Source organism: Pocillopora damicornis, chromosome 8 (genome assembly GCF_964200805.1).
Source record: "Pocillopora damicornis chromosome 8, jaPocDami1.2, whole genome shotgun sequence".
NCBI lineage: Eukaryota > Metazoa > Cnidaria > Anthozoa > Scleractinia > Pocilloporidae > Pocillopora > Pocillopora damicornis.
Genome location: NC_142677.1, coordinates 1,338,608 through 1,354,247, shown reverse-complemented (window position 1 = coordinate 1,354,247; position 15,640 = coordinate 1,338,608). Strand labels below are relative to the sequence as shown.

At 35.2% G+C, this 15,640-nt stretch overlaps 1 protein-coding gene and 1 long non-coding RNA gene across 3 annotated transcripts; both read right to left on the bottom strand.

The window, feature by feature from the left end:
* Positions 1-478: 478 nt before the first annotated feature.
* On the bottom strand, positions 479-11,917 carry LOC149040875 (uncharacterized). Of its 2 annotated transcripts, none has more exons than XM_089180341.1 (5): positions 11,824-11,917; positions 11,264-11,440; positions 1,585-1,644; positions 818-982; positions 479-596 (listed from the first exon to the last, which is right to left on the bottom strand). In XM_089180341.1, the coding sequence occupies exons 1-4, from the start codon at positions 11,900-11,902 to the stop codon at positions 822-824; spliced, it is 477 nt and encodes a 158-aa protein (XP_089036467.1). In that variant the 5' UTR covers positions 11,903-11,917; the 3' UTR covers positions 479-596; positions 818-821. The 2 variants fall into 2 exon arrangements, with proteins under 2 accessions (XP_089036467.1, XP_089036465.1); XM_089180339.1 differs by lacking the exons at positions 11,264-11,440; positions 11,824-11,917 and adding exons at positions 2,152-2,328; positions 2,723-2,927.
* LOC149040876 (uncharacterized) lies at positions 9,639-10,766 on the bottom strand. The gene is made up of 2 exons (XR_016179142.1): positions 10,704-10,766; positions 9,639-9,757 (listed from the first exon to the last, which is right to left on the bottom strand). It is a non-coding gene; the product is annotated as an uncharacterized LOC149040876 (long non-coding RNA).
* Positions 11,918-15,640: the final 3,723 nt, after the last annotated feature.

The following is a 15,640-nucleotide window of genomic DNA, read 5'->3' as shown; positions in this document are numbered from 1 at the left end:
GGAGTTAAGAACTTGTATAATAGTTATAACAAGGGATTAAATTCAACCCTGATAAAGATCACTCCAAATTATTTACGTTTCCCCAGCCTCGCGACTAACTCAAGCCTTTAGTTCAGTTTCATTTCTATTTTATCACCTACAAGTATGGACTGAAGATTTCTAATCTTATTTTCCGATCAAATATCACAATATTTAGTCATGTATGACTATGAATGCTATATGACTTGGAAACCTAGCATTATTTTCTTTCATTCATGTTGTATTATGTGGTAGTTGTTTGACAAATGAATGCCACTAAAGGTTGAAACCGCAGGAAAGCAGTGATAAAGCGTGCTGATAAACGTTTAGGACAAGATGAAAATATTCAAATCATTTATTTCAGAATTTAGTCAACTGTGATGTGGATTGTGTAGCTTACGGTTTGCAGCAGATAAATAAATCAATAAACAAAATGAAATAAAAAAAAAGAACAAGGATGTCAATTGAACCAAAAAGATTTATTTAACGCTTTTAAAGCTACAATTTCGGCTATGACTTTGAAGCAACTTTCTTAATCTTGCGTGAGTCTTGGTCCAGTCTAATCATTCTCGCCAAGCCTGAAATAGAGAAAACAAAGTGAGAAAGAGTCCTTCATAAAGTTACTTAAGTGAGTAATGAGGCCAGTTGCGACAAGCATACTTATCTATGGAATGTCACAAGTAGTAGAGAGAACTCAACAAGGACTAGCACATGCATTTCATGTTTAAAAGATGCCCTCAATTTTCTACGCGATTACAAGCTTGTAGCAATCCTTAATCGATCTTTGTGAAAGACTCACCATTCTAATGACCGTAAGGGTAGTATGGGTAGCGGTAGCCGTAACCCTTTCCTTTTTTTGGGTAGTAACCCTTTCGGACACGATATTTCCGGTAGGCTTTACGGTAGCTTTTCCTAGGTTTTTTCCGGTACTTGCGGTAGCCTTTTCCTTTCCAATACAAATAACCTTAAAATAAGTACGAAAAAAATATACTTCAGGCCATTAAATGTCAACCGATGGATTATCGAACATAAAAATCTCAGAATCAGACAAAAGGCCCATTCCTTAAGATTTCTCTCCAAATTTAACAAAATAATTGTGTGATGTTATAATGATGTTGCTCTAATCATAGCCTCTATTTGACGTGAAAATATACAGGAATATTTATCCTCGGACATTATCTGTTCCAAGATGCAAACAGTTTCCGAGAGCGAAGCTCGAGGAAACCTGTGAGCTTCAAAGGACAAATATACGAGTATATTTTCGTGTAAAATAGAGGCTTTGTAATTATTATCTTTTAAACATTTTGCAGCGCGCGTCGGATGTTTTCTTTTGAGCGTTCTCCAGTACGATTTTATGAACAAACGGATAATTCCCATTTTCTGCTATATCTTCTTGAATTAAAACCTATCAGTTGGGTGATAGCCTTGACTATGCTCCAGTTTTAGCTGGGGGGTATTCGGCCACCTCACCTAGTATCAATCGTGCGCGAGCAAGAACGTTTCATGGATCATAAATCAAGATATAAGATCAAGATATAAGATCAAAAAAATGTTGAATAACTTTACCATATTTCTTTTTTGACTTTTTTGGCACCGGTCTTGGATCCTCAGAAATTTCATCTTCATCTGATGGAACAAAAATCATAACATCTGGTTAGAAAGTGCTTTTCTCACAGTTTACTTCATTGATAATTGTGTCATCATGTCCCACGTAATTGATCTTTTTTTTCCAAAGAAGTAAATCACCCGGTAATCCCTATGATAAGAAAAATTCAGACATTATATGGATCCTGTTGGTATAGTCAATGTAGCGAGCAGTATTCTTTTCCTTGATTCTTATTTGTGATTGAAATAAAAACCTCGGAAGAGTTGAGCTTTTGTTCCTTCCCATACTACATTTCATACCAACTTTCAACTGTTGTCGACTCAAACCTTCTTAAAAAACTTGCTCGATGCAGAAAATGATCATTAAAGTCACCCTAGTTTATTCTAAACGGTTCTTTCATGGGTTTCTACCCAATAAGAATAATAAATTTCAAACTCTCGCCATTGACATTATAACTTGGATCTCATCTCCGAAGCGGAGACAGAATTCGGTTTTCTTGTTAACTAAATTTAAGGATTAACTCTTGCCTGTCTCTTCGTCTTTATCCTTCATTTCTTCTAATTCCTTAGCATCCCTCTCGTCTTCTTCATCTCTTAATTCGTCAAATACTTCATCTTCATTTTCCGGCTCCTCATCATTCTCTCCGTCAAATTTATCAGAGGAAGTCTCGAAGTCTTCGTCATTCAGATCTTCAACTTCTTGGGCTATTTTAGGGGGGGGGGGGGAAGGAGGCAAAAACAACCGATTATAGGTGAAAATCAACCAACGCCGGTTTTCATTTGAATACAACCAGACCGGTAATTAAGTGGAGAGAGTCTCGGCTCTTCCTAGGAGACTTAGAGTTGCTTTCTTATCCACGTTCGTGAGAACTGTACTGAAGATAATTCTCATGAGTATTCTTATCTTTTCTGGTAGAACTTTTTTTTAATCAGGCTTCTAAAAGTAACTAAGTAGCTTCTTAAAGTGACCTGTATCCTCACTCAGAGGAGCATCTAGGGAAGGAAAAAAAGAGTACTGAGTAAAAGTAACACCATTGGACTGATGGAAAAAGGAATGGTCTAATAAAAATAATCATACTCTCATAATTTTGATCAATACCTTCCCGCTTTTCTGCCAGGTAAGAGGCTGTACAGGCTCCAAGAAAGAAACAGCTGATCAACAAAAGTTTCATCTGCATGGCTGAATCCGTTTTAACTCTGGACACCCTCATCGGTCAATTTATGGGATTCATAGAGATGCCAATACGGTAGAACCAAAACTCAATACATTACATTGCGTGCTTTGCATGAAATTAATTAGGGGAGGATTAAAAATAGGTTAATAAAAATAGTATTATATGGTGCAATGGGTGACAAGACAAAGGCATTGAGGTGTCGACAATGTGATTCTTCAAGCACTCTTAATAGCCTAAGGCTAAAAATAGAGTGGTTGAGCTTGAAGTTAGTGCGCATGGCAGACAATAAACTGTATCAAGAACAATTCTTCGGAACAACACTATGAAACAAACGCCTCTAAGATTGGGATAATGTTGTGATACGAGATGTCTCTCTATTCGTTTTGTTTATTTTGAAATCTCAGCCGAAAATCGAACTTCTAAATTAAGAACTGTTATATCTAGACTTACGAATACGTCAATTTCATGTTACATGGTTTGACAATTTACTGGTCTGATATTTGTAATTTTTTGTCCTGTGTAGATTTAATAATAAGGTCTTACTGATTAGCATCTCGATGAAATGACCTTCAGCTAAATATTGCAATTATCCTACCAAACCGAAATTTCAGCTCTTGGGTTAAGCATTTAGGTAGGGCAAGTGGCAAACAGTCAACAGGAGAAACTAAAACAATTCTGCAGAACAGTATTATTTTACGGAAGCCTCAACGAGTAGAATAGTCAGATATAGAGTTTTGATACGAGAAGAGCTCTTTCTGGTTACAGTCAAGATTGAGCTTTCAAAATTCTAAAACGTTGTATTTAGAATTCTATATGTTAAATTGATGTTACATAGTTCGGCAATTTTCTCGTCTAATATTTTTTTATTTTATGTCATGAGTAGTTTCAATTGCAAAGCTTCACCGAAAAGTACTTCGATGAAAATTTCCTGTTGCTTAGATATTGCAGTTATAACATCAAAATAGGAACTCTTCCCTAATTAAAAAAAAGAGTAAAACTGTTGTCGATCAGTTTTAATAAGAAGATTGTTGAGAGAGCAACGTCTAAAAGAACTAATGATTGATTGTTAATGCTTGACGACAACGTAAGGAGCAAACAAATTAGTGGAAACCAAGTATGTAAAATTAGATCTATTACTAGATTAGTACTTAGTCTATATTGAGTACATGAAGAGATATTCCTGTTGATCACTGCTGTGTTGGATATCAACAATGAAAATGGTCAGAAGAGCATGTAAATCTTTCTTTCTACATAAACAAAAGGAAGTTTTTACCTTTCTGACTGAAGTAATTTTAATGAATCAAGGTCAAATTCAGTACAAAAGACTAAAATCGGGTATGGAAAATAAAATTTATTTGCAAATATTGATTCCTGTATTTTTGTTTTTCTTGAGAAGAAGAAAGACCGAACTGTTTACAGTATCACCATTTTTTGCACCTTCTTAAACTCCTCCAAATATATCCAGAAATAGCCGTGCCCATCTCAATTGTAATCAAAATATTGGCAAGTTCGACAATCCTTCAACTTGACGATGATTTTGTGAAACTATTATACCTTTAAAACGTTGAAAGTAATCATAAAATTTATTTGTGCGCTACCTTCAATGTTGCCTTAAAAGCTTTAGGATTTGTTTAAAGTCTTCTTCGGTGTGTTTATTGTAAATACTAGGCGGATAACTCTATTGATATTTCTTTTAATTAAGCAATGACAGTGTTTTTGTTTGTGGGGGTCTGATACCTTGAGAATATCTTTTCAGAGCTGGAATGCACTATTGTTTTTTCCCTGGCTACATCGGCGAAGTTCGAAAATTTGCTTTTTATTAGATCAGATTGTAATAGAAGTCCAGACGGAAGCGCTACAAGGTTTCTCTCCTTGTGAGTGAGTCGGAATTATCAAAATAGATGAACTCAGTGTTGTTAACAATTGCTTATCGATTTAAATGCTTTGAACTGACGTGAGCCTAAAACAAATTAATGGCCTCTAGGTGCTCAATACATCATTGGGGAAAACTGTCCCTGAAAATCATGTTTTGGTTAAAGAGGAAGTAGTCGCTCACAAAACTACAGAAATAATTTTTCTTTTTCATTTATTTATTCTGCAAGATTAGAGAATGGCCTGCTAAATATGACAAAACGAAATTCAATCACGTCAGGCTTTCCAGAAAGGATAGCCTCAATGCTGTTCGCAATTGCTAAATAATTCAAGAACTTTCCACTGACGTGAGTCTAACAGTTGAGATGTACCCTTAATGTTAAATAGATCATCGGGGCCACCTGTCCTTAGATATTATTTTCTTGATGAAAGAATTTGAAGCATTAGCCACTCACAAAAAAAAGAGAAATAATTATTTCGCAAGACTAAAAAATAGCCTGCAGAAGGTAACAAAACCAAATTCTAACACGTCAGGGAACAACAAATTTTAACACAATTGGGACGTGTCATACTTAACTGAAGACATAGCATACTACAGGATATATTGTTCGTCTCACCTGAATGTGTGCGTGTCTTTTGCAGAATTTGTATATTGTGTTCAAGATTTAGACTCACAGCAATATTAGCCTGCGAGCGACAAAGACGTGTAAGATACATGAACCTTAAAAAAAGCCCTAACCAATGTTTAGAAGTAGGAACCGTTCTTAACCATCACGAAAAAGAGTGGGCAGGTAGAGCTTGTTACAAAAAATGAAGCAAACAGAGTGAAGGAATTCGAATATTTTAAATTTCAGATTTCATTAGGCTGGCGCGCGCGCCAACATTGAGCAAAAACCTTATGAGGCCTCCTCAAGTGGACAATTTCGTGAAAATTATGCCTGTTGTGTCAGTTCACCATATCGTTTTTCAATCACAAGTCAGAAAGTGAAATTCTCACTCGATTAATTTTTCTATTTTTCCATTTTTTGACCTTTTATTACAATAATAATTATTATTACTTTCTTTTTTTTCTTTTTGTTGCATTAAGAAATCTCCAAAAACAGTTTATTTCGTTCTTCCAATATTTTCCTGTTCTCCAGCCATGTGGTTTGAGTCGATTTCTTGAAGTTGTATTAGGCTTACTGTAGGTTCAGTTCTGAGATGCAGATCTTGTTGTGTCATTTGCCATCGAGTCACACATCACCTGAACATGTTCCGAATATACGCGCAAAGCAAAAACTAAAGTGGACTGCACTTAACTCCAAAAGAGTATTTCTTAATGCCCCATGCATTCAGCACAAAGAGATGACTTTACATGTGGGAGGATTCCCAAAACTGTCTACTATCACATATTGAAACTAAGCTAGGCCACCATATCATTTGTTACCAGAATACGTGTCTATATGGATTTCCATATTGTGAACGGACTTAGTTTATATCGCTCTCTTGTTCATTAGCATTTTATTGCTGCATTCTCTATAAACTTTACCCAATTGGGCAATAATCCAATAAATCTGTCTACAAAATCCATGGCAAAATACATGTTAAAAGCCAAATAGATTTTCATGTTCTGAAAAAGTATGAAGGGAACCATAGAATGATCTTTTTTAAATATATTTGCACTGCCTTGAGTTCAATCATCCATCCATTTGTGGGTCAGTGACAAACACACCGATATCACTTTATCTGAAAGTTGAATATTAGAAGTTCTTGACGATAATCACGTCATTTGCAGTCACTTTGTAGATTAAAGTGATTGAGGAATAAAAGATAAATTGATAGGTAAAGATAGTGGTAAATATCACCCATAAAACGTACCATTATCCTTCCTTATTGATGGACTTGCTGCTCAGCAGCCTGTGTTTTGCTTAGTTTTTTTCTCATAGAACGGTTCACTCGTTTTTCCTAAGGCAAGAACCAAATATATCTTCCTTCTCTCCTAAATATTATGGAGTTAAAATCGAGCCAGCCTATTTACATGAAGAGAAATTCAGGATAAGAAGGGTTAAAAGCCAATATTTATTTGCAAAATTCTTCAAATAAAAGTTAAACACTAAGTCAGAAAATTTAAACGTTACAGAAAAGATGTCTAACGATTTGAATGTTTCATTTATCGACAAGGGCACTATCTTTTTTAATTTCATCTTATTTGATTGCATCTCATTTTATTTCTTATTGTGTTTGGTTGTGTTCTTCTGGGGTAAGGGGGGGATAAAGGTCAGTCATTAAGATGGTTCACTTTATCTGGTCCTTTTTCTTTCTCATTTGAATGCGATATCGAGCTGATATTGAAGCGTTAGACGATTCTTCTAAATGCGATGAAATTCTAAATGAAAAAAGCAAATAAATGCCACAAGATAATAGTCAAATAACAAACTAATGGCTGGAATAGTCGATTACATTTGATAAAAAAATCGTTGTGAACTTGAATTATCTGAATATTCGATTATCGCCATGACTCGCGAAATGAGCTGAATACATCAATAGTTTAAAATAATTAAGACTTTAAAGCATTAAAGTTTTTGAGGCCTAAAAGCATCTCTTCTCGTCTTTTATTAGATGATGCCGAAGATGTCGATCTGACAACTCAAAACAGACTCTAGCAGGTGTTCAAATATACACACAAAATTTAAAAGCATGACGTTACGGCACTTTAATTTTTTGTGCTACTCAACACCCATGTCAAATCCATGAGATGAAAGCAAAGGGCTTAAACTTAATTTGTGTTTTGTCTTAACTTTGAGGCGCATGAAAATGATTCTAGAACTTTGTCTTGTTGTCGCTTTGCTTTCGGTTACTTACGCGAGGTCCTTCCCTATGTTTTCTTTCATTTATGTACCGCAATGAATGGCAGATCTTGAGCTTGGGGGGGGGGGGGGGTGGGGAAGGTCTTTTTGTTGCTTGCCCTACCGGCTTTTCTTCCCTCTGCGGATGTTATATTCTTCTTCCTATCAGTGTTATTTTGTATGGTTGGTGTTGCTTGAGAAATGAACGGAACGCCAGAACGTATGGGTAAAATTCTCAAATAATGAAATAAAAAGGGTCATGGCAATTTTTTTTTCCGGAAAGTTTTTCATAAAACATTTGGTTAAAATTATCAAATAATGAAATAAAAAAGGGTCAAGATTTATTCATCAAACAATCGTGTCATTGCATCCCATCTTATTGTTCTCTGTTGCCGAAGAGCTAAATTGCCCGAGTATCCCCAGTTTATTCCAGCCTTAGGACTCAAAAAGCTATATGGCTATTACCAGTATCATCAGTGTACTGAGTGTAATTAAGTGTAAGCTGAATTCTTAAACTTGATAACTATTTCACGAGTTCCGTCCCACGGAGAAGAAATATGCATGGTAACTTGGATCTTTTTTTTATCCAAGGAGCGGAAACAGAACTCAGTTTTCTTGTTAACTAAATTTAGTGATAAACTTTCACTTGTCTCCTCTTCTTCAACGGTTATTTCCTTTCATTCTTGAGCATCACTCCCGTCTTCTTTACGACTCAGTTTCGTCAAATTCTCCATCTTCATTTTCCCGTTCTTCATCATTAGCTTCATCATCAATTCGTCAGAAGCAGTCTCAAACTCGTCATCACTTACATCTTCAACGTCTTGGGCTGTGTTACAAGAAAAAAATGATTAAAAAAATGCACAAGTCAACTAAAACTACACTTATATATCAACTAAAGACAATCAAACCAGTCATTGGATAGCAAGGGCTCCACTTTACAATTGACCTTAGAATTGCTGTATGTCCTCGTTGGAGATGAAACTGTTTAAAATATATCCTATAAATTTTCTTTTCTGATAAAGCTGAAAATGATTTTTTGCTGGGTTTTAAACGTAAGAGCTAAAGCAAACCTTAAATGTATTTGATTGATAAAGAAGCTACTTAAACTGACCTTTGTCAATTGTATTAGCAAAATTATGACCAATGTGCTGATGGGAAAAGGATGAATTAACAAGGAGAAAAAAAAAAGACAAAAAAAGAGTCATGCTCCTATATTTGTGACAAAAGTCCTTCTTGCTTTTCCGCCAGGTAAGGGGCGGTACAAGCTCCAAGAAGAAAACTGTGATCCAATAAAATTTCATCTGCATGGCTTAAACGGTTGTAACTCCGGGCAGAGAATGGCCTTATTGGCGGCCTCAACGTTTCATGGATAATGCCAATACTTTAGAATCAAAATCCAATATATGCGGAAGTGTACTTGAAATAATCTGTAAATAAATTCCTAATCCCCACGGTATCATAAACGCTCTTAATTCAACTAATTTGTCTTTTCTCGTTACTATGTTCCCATGTTCCCTGCTTATTAACACACACACACACACAAAACCCACAACTCATCTATTCGCTCTGACGAAGAGCTAACATCCGAGCCAACAGCTTGAGAAACTCTTTATGGTTACCAATTCACATTATCAACTTAGCTGATAAAGCCAAATTATTTTCAGGCGCCGCTTTATTCCAGCTTATTCCTTGGAGTTAAGTACTTGCATAATATATAGGGGATTAAATTCAGATAAAAATCACTACTCAATTTACATTGCCCCAGCCTCGCAACCAATTCAAGCGTCTTGTTCAGTTTCGTTTCAATCTTATTTCCTACGTGTATGGACTGAAGATTTATTATCTTATTTTGCGATCAGGTATCACAATGTTTAGTCATACATGACTTAAGGGTCTTTGAAAAACTGGTTTTATTTTCTTTCATTCGTGTTGTTTTACGTGGTTGTTGTAGACAAACCAATGCCGCTAAAGGTTGAAACTGTAGGAAAGTAGTGATAAAGCGTGCTGATAAAGGTTTAGGACAAGATGAAAAAATTCAAATCAAATTTAGTCAATTGCAATGTGGATTGTGTAGCTTGCGGTTTTCAGCAGACAAATAAATTAGTGAATAAAATGAAAGTAAATAACAAAGAGACCAAGGATGTCAACTGAACCAAAAAAAATTTATTTAACGCTTTTAAAGCTACAATTTCAGCTATGACTTTACAGCAACTTTCTTAATCTTGCGTGAGTCGTGGTCCATTCTAATCATTTTCGCCTAACCTGAAATAGAGAAAACAAAGTGAGGAAGTGTCCTTCCTAAAGTTACTTTAGTGAGTAATGAGGCCAGTTGAGACAAGCGTACTTATCGATGGAATGTTATAAGTAGTAGAGAGACAACTCAACAAGGACTAGTACATGCAATTCTTGATTGAAAAATGTTTTCAATTTTCCGCGCGATTGCAAGCTTGTAGCAGTCTTTAATCGATAATTGTGAAAGACTCACCATTTTAATGACCTCTGAGGTAGTATGGGTAGCGGTAGCCGTAACCCTTTCCTTTTTTGGGGTAGTAACCCTTTCGGAAACGATATTTACGGTAACCTTTACGGTAACTTTTGCCAGGTTTTTTCCGGTAGAGTCCTTTACGGTATTTGCGGTAGCCTTTTCCTTTCCCATACAAATAACCTAAAATAATTACGAAATTAAATACTTTAAACCATTAAATCAAACGATAGATTATCGAACATAAAAATCTCATCATCAGAAAAAAGGCCCATTCATGAAAATTTCTCTCCAAATTTGACAAGGTAATTGTCTGATATAATATAATCCTGTTGCTTTAATTATATCTTAGCTAAATGCAAACAGTAGCCTCTATCTGGTGCGAAAATATAAACGGATATTTATCCGCGGACATTATCTTTGCCAAGATGCGAACAGTTTCCGAGAGCGAATCTCGAGGAAAACTGCGAGCTTCGAGGAACAGATAACGTTCAAGGACAAATATAGGAGCAAATTTTCGCGTAAAATAGAGGCTTTGTAATTATTATCCTTCAAACATTTTGCAGCGCGCGCCGGATGTTTTCTTTTGACCGTTCTCTAGTACGATTTTATGAACAAACACACATTTCCCATCTTCTGTTACAGCTATAAAATGCTATATTTTCATAGATCATAAATCAAGATGTAAGATCAAGATAAAAGATCAAGATATGTTGATAGCTTTACCATATTTCTAGCTTGACTTTCTTGGCACCGGTCTTGGATCCTCAGAGACTTCATCTTCATCTGATGGAACAAAAAATAACAACATCTGTTTATAAAGTACATTTCTTACGGTTTACTTCATTGATAATTATGTCATCATTTCCAAAATAATTGATCTTTGTTTCCAAAAGAAGCAAACCGCCCGGTAATCCCTATGAGAAGGCAAATTCATACATTATATGGATCCTTTCAGTATAATCAGTGTAGCGAGAAGTTACTGTATTCTTTTCCTTGATTCTTATTTGCGATTGAAATAAAAACCTGGCAAGAGTTGAACTTTTTTTCCATCCCGTAATGAATTTAATACCAACTTTCAACTGTTCTCAACCAAAACCTGCTTTAAAAAATCTTGGTTAATGCGGAAAATGACCATTACTCCTAAACAGTTCTTTCACGAGTTTCTTCCCGATGGATAGAAAAATTCCAAACTTTCGTCATTGACATTATAACTTGGATCTCATCTCTGAAGCGGAGACAGAACTCGGTTTTCATGTTAACTAAATTTAATGATCAACTCTTGCCTGTCTCTTCGTCTTCATCGTTCATTTCTTCTAATTCCTCAGCATCCCTCTCGTTTTCTTCATCTCTTAACTCGTCAAATGCTTCATTTTCATTCTCCGGTTCCTCATCATTCTCTCCGTCAAATTTATCAAAGGCAGTATCGAAGTCTTTTTCATTCAGATCTTCAACTTCTTGGGCTGTTTAGGGGGAAAAGAGAAGGCAAAAAAAAAAATGATTAAAGATGAAAAGTAGAATACGCTGGTTTTCATTTAAATACAACCAGACCGGTAATTAAGTGGAGAGAGTCTCGGCACTAAGAGACTCAGAGTTGCTTTCTTATCCACGTTCGTAAGAACTATATTGAAGATAATTCTTATGAGTATTCTTATATTTTCTGGTTTTTTTTTTTAATCAGGCTTCAAAAAGTAACTAAGTAGCTTCCTAAAGTGACCTGTATCCTCACTCAGAGGAGCATCTAGGTAAGGAAAAAAGAGTTCTTAGTAAAAGTACACCATTGAATGGGTGGAAAAAGGAATGGTCTGAGAAAAATAATCATGCACTCATAATTTTGATCCAATACCTTCCCGCTTTTCTGCCAGGTAAGAGGCTGTACAGGCTCTAAGAAGGAAAGAAGTGATCAACAAAAGTTTTATCTGCATGGCTGAAGCCGTTTAACTCCGGGCAGACAATGGCTCTTGTGATACCCTCATCGTTCCATTTATGGGTTTCACTGAGATGCTAATAGTGTAGAGCCAAAACCCATTACATAACATTGCATACTTTGCATGAAATTAACTAGGGGAGGATAAAAAATAGGTAAATAAAAGTAGTATTTTATGATGCAATAGGTGACAAGACAAAGGCATGGAGGTTTCGAGAATATGTTTCTTCAAGCACTCTTCATAGTCTAAGGCTAAAAATAGAGAGGTTGACCTTGAAGTTAGTGCGCACGGTAGACATTAAACTGCATCAAGAACAATTTTACGGAACAACACAAGAAGAGAAGAAGCCTTGGAGATCGGAATAAAATTTCCCTGCTTTCGTTTTGACTATTTTGAAATGTCAGCCAAAAATCTAACTTCTAAATTAAGAGTTACGAATACGCCGATTTGATGCTACACGGTTCGACAATTTTCTCGTCCGATATTTCTAATATTTTATTCCTGCGTAAATTTGATAATAGAGTCTCACTGATTAGGATCTCGATGAAATGACCTTCTACTAAATATTGCAATTATCCAGCTCTTTTCTTAGGGTTGAGCATGTAGTCAGGGCAAATGGCTAACAGTCAACAGGAGAAACAAGAACGATTCTACGGAAAAAGACTATTATACGGGAGTCTTAATAAGTAAAATAATCACATAAATTATAGAGTTTTGATCGGAGAGGAAGCTTTTTTGGGGTACCATTATCAAAATATCAGACAAAATTGAACTTTCATAATTCTGAAAATTGTATTTAGAATTCAATATGTCAAATTGATGTTATAAAGTTCAGCAATTTTCTCGTCTAATATTTTTGATTTCATGTCCTGAGTAGTTTTAATTACAAAGCTTCACCGAATAGTACTTCGGTGAAAATGACCTGCTGCTTGGATATTGCAGTCATAACATCAAAATTTGAACTCTTCCCCAATCAAAAAGAGTAAAACTGTTGTCACTCAGTTTTAATAAGAGAATGGTTTAAAGAGCAACGTCTAAAAGAGCTACTGCATGAGTTTTAATGCTTGACAACAACGTAAGGAGCAAACAAATTAGTGGGAACCAAGTGCGTAAAGATAGATCTAATACTAGATTAGTACTTAGGTCAATATTGAATGTATGTAACGATATTTCTGTTTAACACTGCTGTGTTAGAACATCAACAATGAAAATTATCAGACGAGCATGGAAATCTTTCTTTATACATACACAAAAGGAAGTTTTAACTTTTCTGACTAAGATAATGTTAAGGAGCCAGGTCTACAATTAATGACGGAAACCAAGTGGTCTAGCTGGAGAGTAGTTATCATCGATCACCGACGAAAAGGAATATCCAAATAAAGAAGCGGTCAGTACGGTTTCCAGGAACCGATAAGATTTTCCAAAATTATCCATTAAGTTGTCATTCACTTTGAGAGTGTTCAATATTTACTTAAGTCTGACTCTGGGGAATTTTTCTGATTATAAAATCTCAGAACTGAAAACTTAAAACGATTCTCCGTCATGCATTAGTAGTAGCATTTTCTCGAAACTTTCACTTTGCAGCATGACTCCGAGATTTTCTACCAAGGACAGTCAATAAAGGTATATCGCCCATGTTATCATACCTCCACCGCGCTGCGGAATTAAAGTTTCCTTTGTACATAAACTGAGCCAAGAACCGTACCATGATAGCAATTGGGAGAATGCAGGTAGCTAAGCGTGAAGCTTTATATCCGTCCAGAACTTTTAATGACAGTGACGATGACAACAATGACAATATTTTTATTCACACGATTCAGGTACAAGCAGAAAAAAAGAAAAAAAAAGGAAACTACAGAAAAACGGAATTGATATAGATTATATAACTATATGTACAATTTTTGAATCAGTATGCAACATCCAACGTAGCAAAGCTTTCCAGTTAGCTGCTGTTTATTTACAAGTAAAGAAAGGAACACAGGAAAGGAATAATAATTAAACTACTTAACAAGGCAAGAAGTGTTATGAAAACGAAATGGCCATATTACATTAAGATTACTTACATAAATATGATTTCAAAGTGACTTTTAGTCGGGAATTTAGAACTGTGACTAATGTTTGAAGGGATGATTTTTATAACGCTTTTTAAAACCATCAATGGAGAGCTGTTTCCAGTTTGTTAGTACCGTTTCCCATGATTTAGAGGCTACATATACAAAGGTAAATTTGACAGTGTTGAATCTGGCGTTATACTTGTGCGGGCTAGAAACTGTTCTGAGAGAATCATAAAACAGGAAAGGAATACTGGAACACTTGTTCAATATCTTATGTGCGAGTAGGCACGTACTCAGTTTAACAATATTATCAAATTTAAGAATAGCAAGAAGCTTATAGAAAACGTGGAATGACTCTCTACTATAAGCAAAAAACATACAACGAATGCAATTATTTAAAGAGAACACAACTTGTTTAGATTTGATGAATAAGTATTTCCCCACACTACAACCGCATAATTTCAATAAGGATATATCAGTGTATAATAAAGTTGTTTGAAAACATGTATACTCACGTAGTGTCTTAATTTATATAAGACCCAAATATTTTTAGCTACCTGGGCTTTGGTTTTAACATGGGTTTTTTTATCTTTCCAATTCAATTTTTGGTCATATAAATACCAAGGTACTTAATGCAAGTCATCTGCTGTAAATTAAAAACATTTTATAGGGGTAACATTTTTACTGGGTGAGGTTAACATGAAGTTAGTTTTTTTCATGTTAACCGATAGTTTAATTAATAGTTCCACAGTTCATAACTGATTCAATATCATTTATGTCATCTGAAGTATGGAAGATGTTAGCATCGTCAGCAAAAAGGCGAAAGGACAATTTGTTAGATGAATTGGCAATGTTATTGATATGAATAAAAAAAAAATGAGCCTGAAGTAGATACTTGTGGTACACCACAAGTCATCTCTAATAAACATGACTTTTCATTCACAATTTGAAGAAATTGCTTGCGATCTTAGAGATAACTTGCAAGCCAATCACGTGGCTTACCACGGATACCATATTTGTAGAGTTTGTCACAATATTTGAATATTTACTGTATGAAATGCTTTTGAGAAGTCTAAGAAAAAGCCACAAGATATAAAATTTCTGTCAATAGAGGCCTTCAGATTATCATTGACCTCCATATTCGCTCGCTCAGTGGAATGGCTTTTTCTCAAGCCAGACTGGTTTCTAAATATTACATCGTGCTCATCAAGGTATTTCACTAGCTGATCATAAATGACTCGCCCCAAGATCTTGCTGAACGGGGATAGTGTAGCTATTGGCTGGTTTTTACTAGGATCAGACAAAGTTCCACCTCTAAAAACAGAAGTTACTTTGAAACTTTAAATAATCAGGCACAATGCCAGTAGAGATTGAATTATTGAAAATAAATGCAAATGGTTAGGAGAGGATTTAGAGGCTAATCTAACTGATTTATTTGGAACATCTAGTGACGATTTCTTATCATTTAAACTAGAGAAAAAGTCAGCAACGCACTCTTCTTTCACAGGAGACAGAAAAAAAAAACTATGTAAAGGAGAATGATTGATAAGTCCACATGGAACTCCAGCAGTATTATAAACAGTTTTTGCCAAATTAGGAACGACATCAATAAAATGCTGATTGAACTGGTCAGCAATATCTAATTGATTAGTAAGCTCTATGCAATTCCTTTCAATCCTAA

Bases quoted from the DNA above. Each gene is read 5' to 3' on its own strand.
- LOC149040875 (XM_089180339.1), bottom strand. From the start codon at position 2,834: ATGAGGGTGTCCAGAGTTAAAACGGATTCAGCCATGCAGATGAAACTT. The intron at 1,645-2,151 runs GCAAGAGTTAAT...TTGTTCCATCAG, and splicing joins GGATAAAGACGAAGAGACAG to ATGAAGATGAAATTTCTGAG. The intron at 983-1,584 runs GTAAAGTTATTC...ACTTATTTTAAG, and splicing joins AAAGTCAAAAAAGAAATATG to GTTATTTGTATTGGAAAGGA.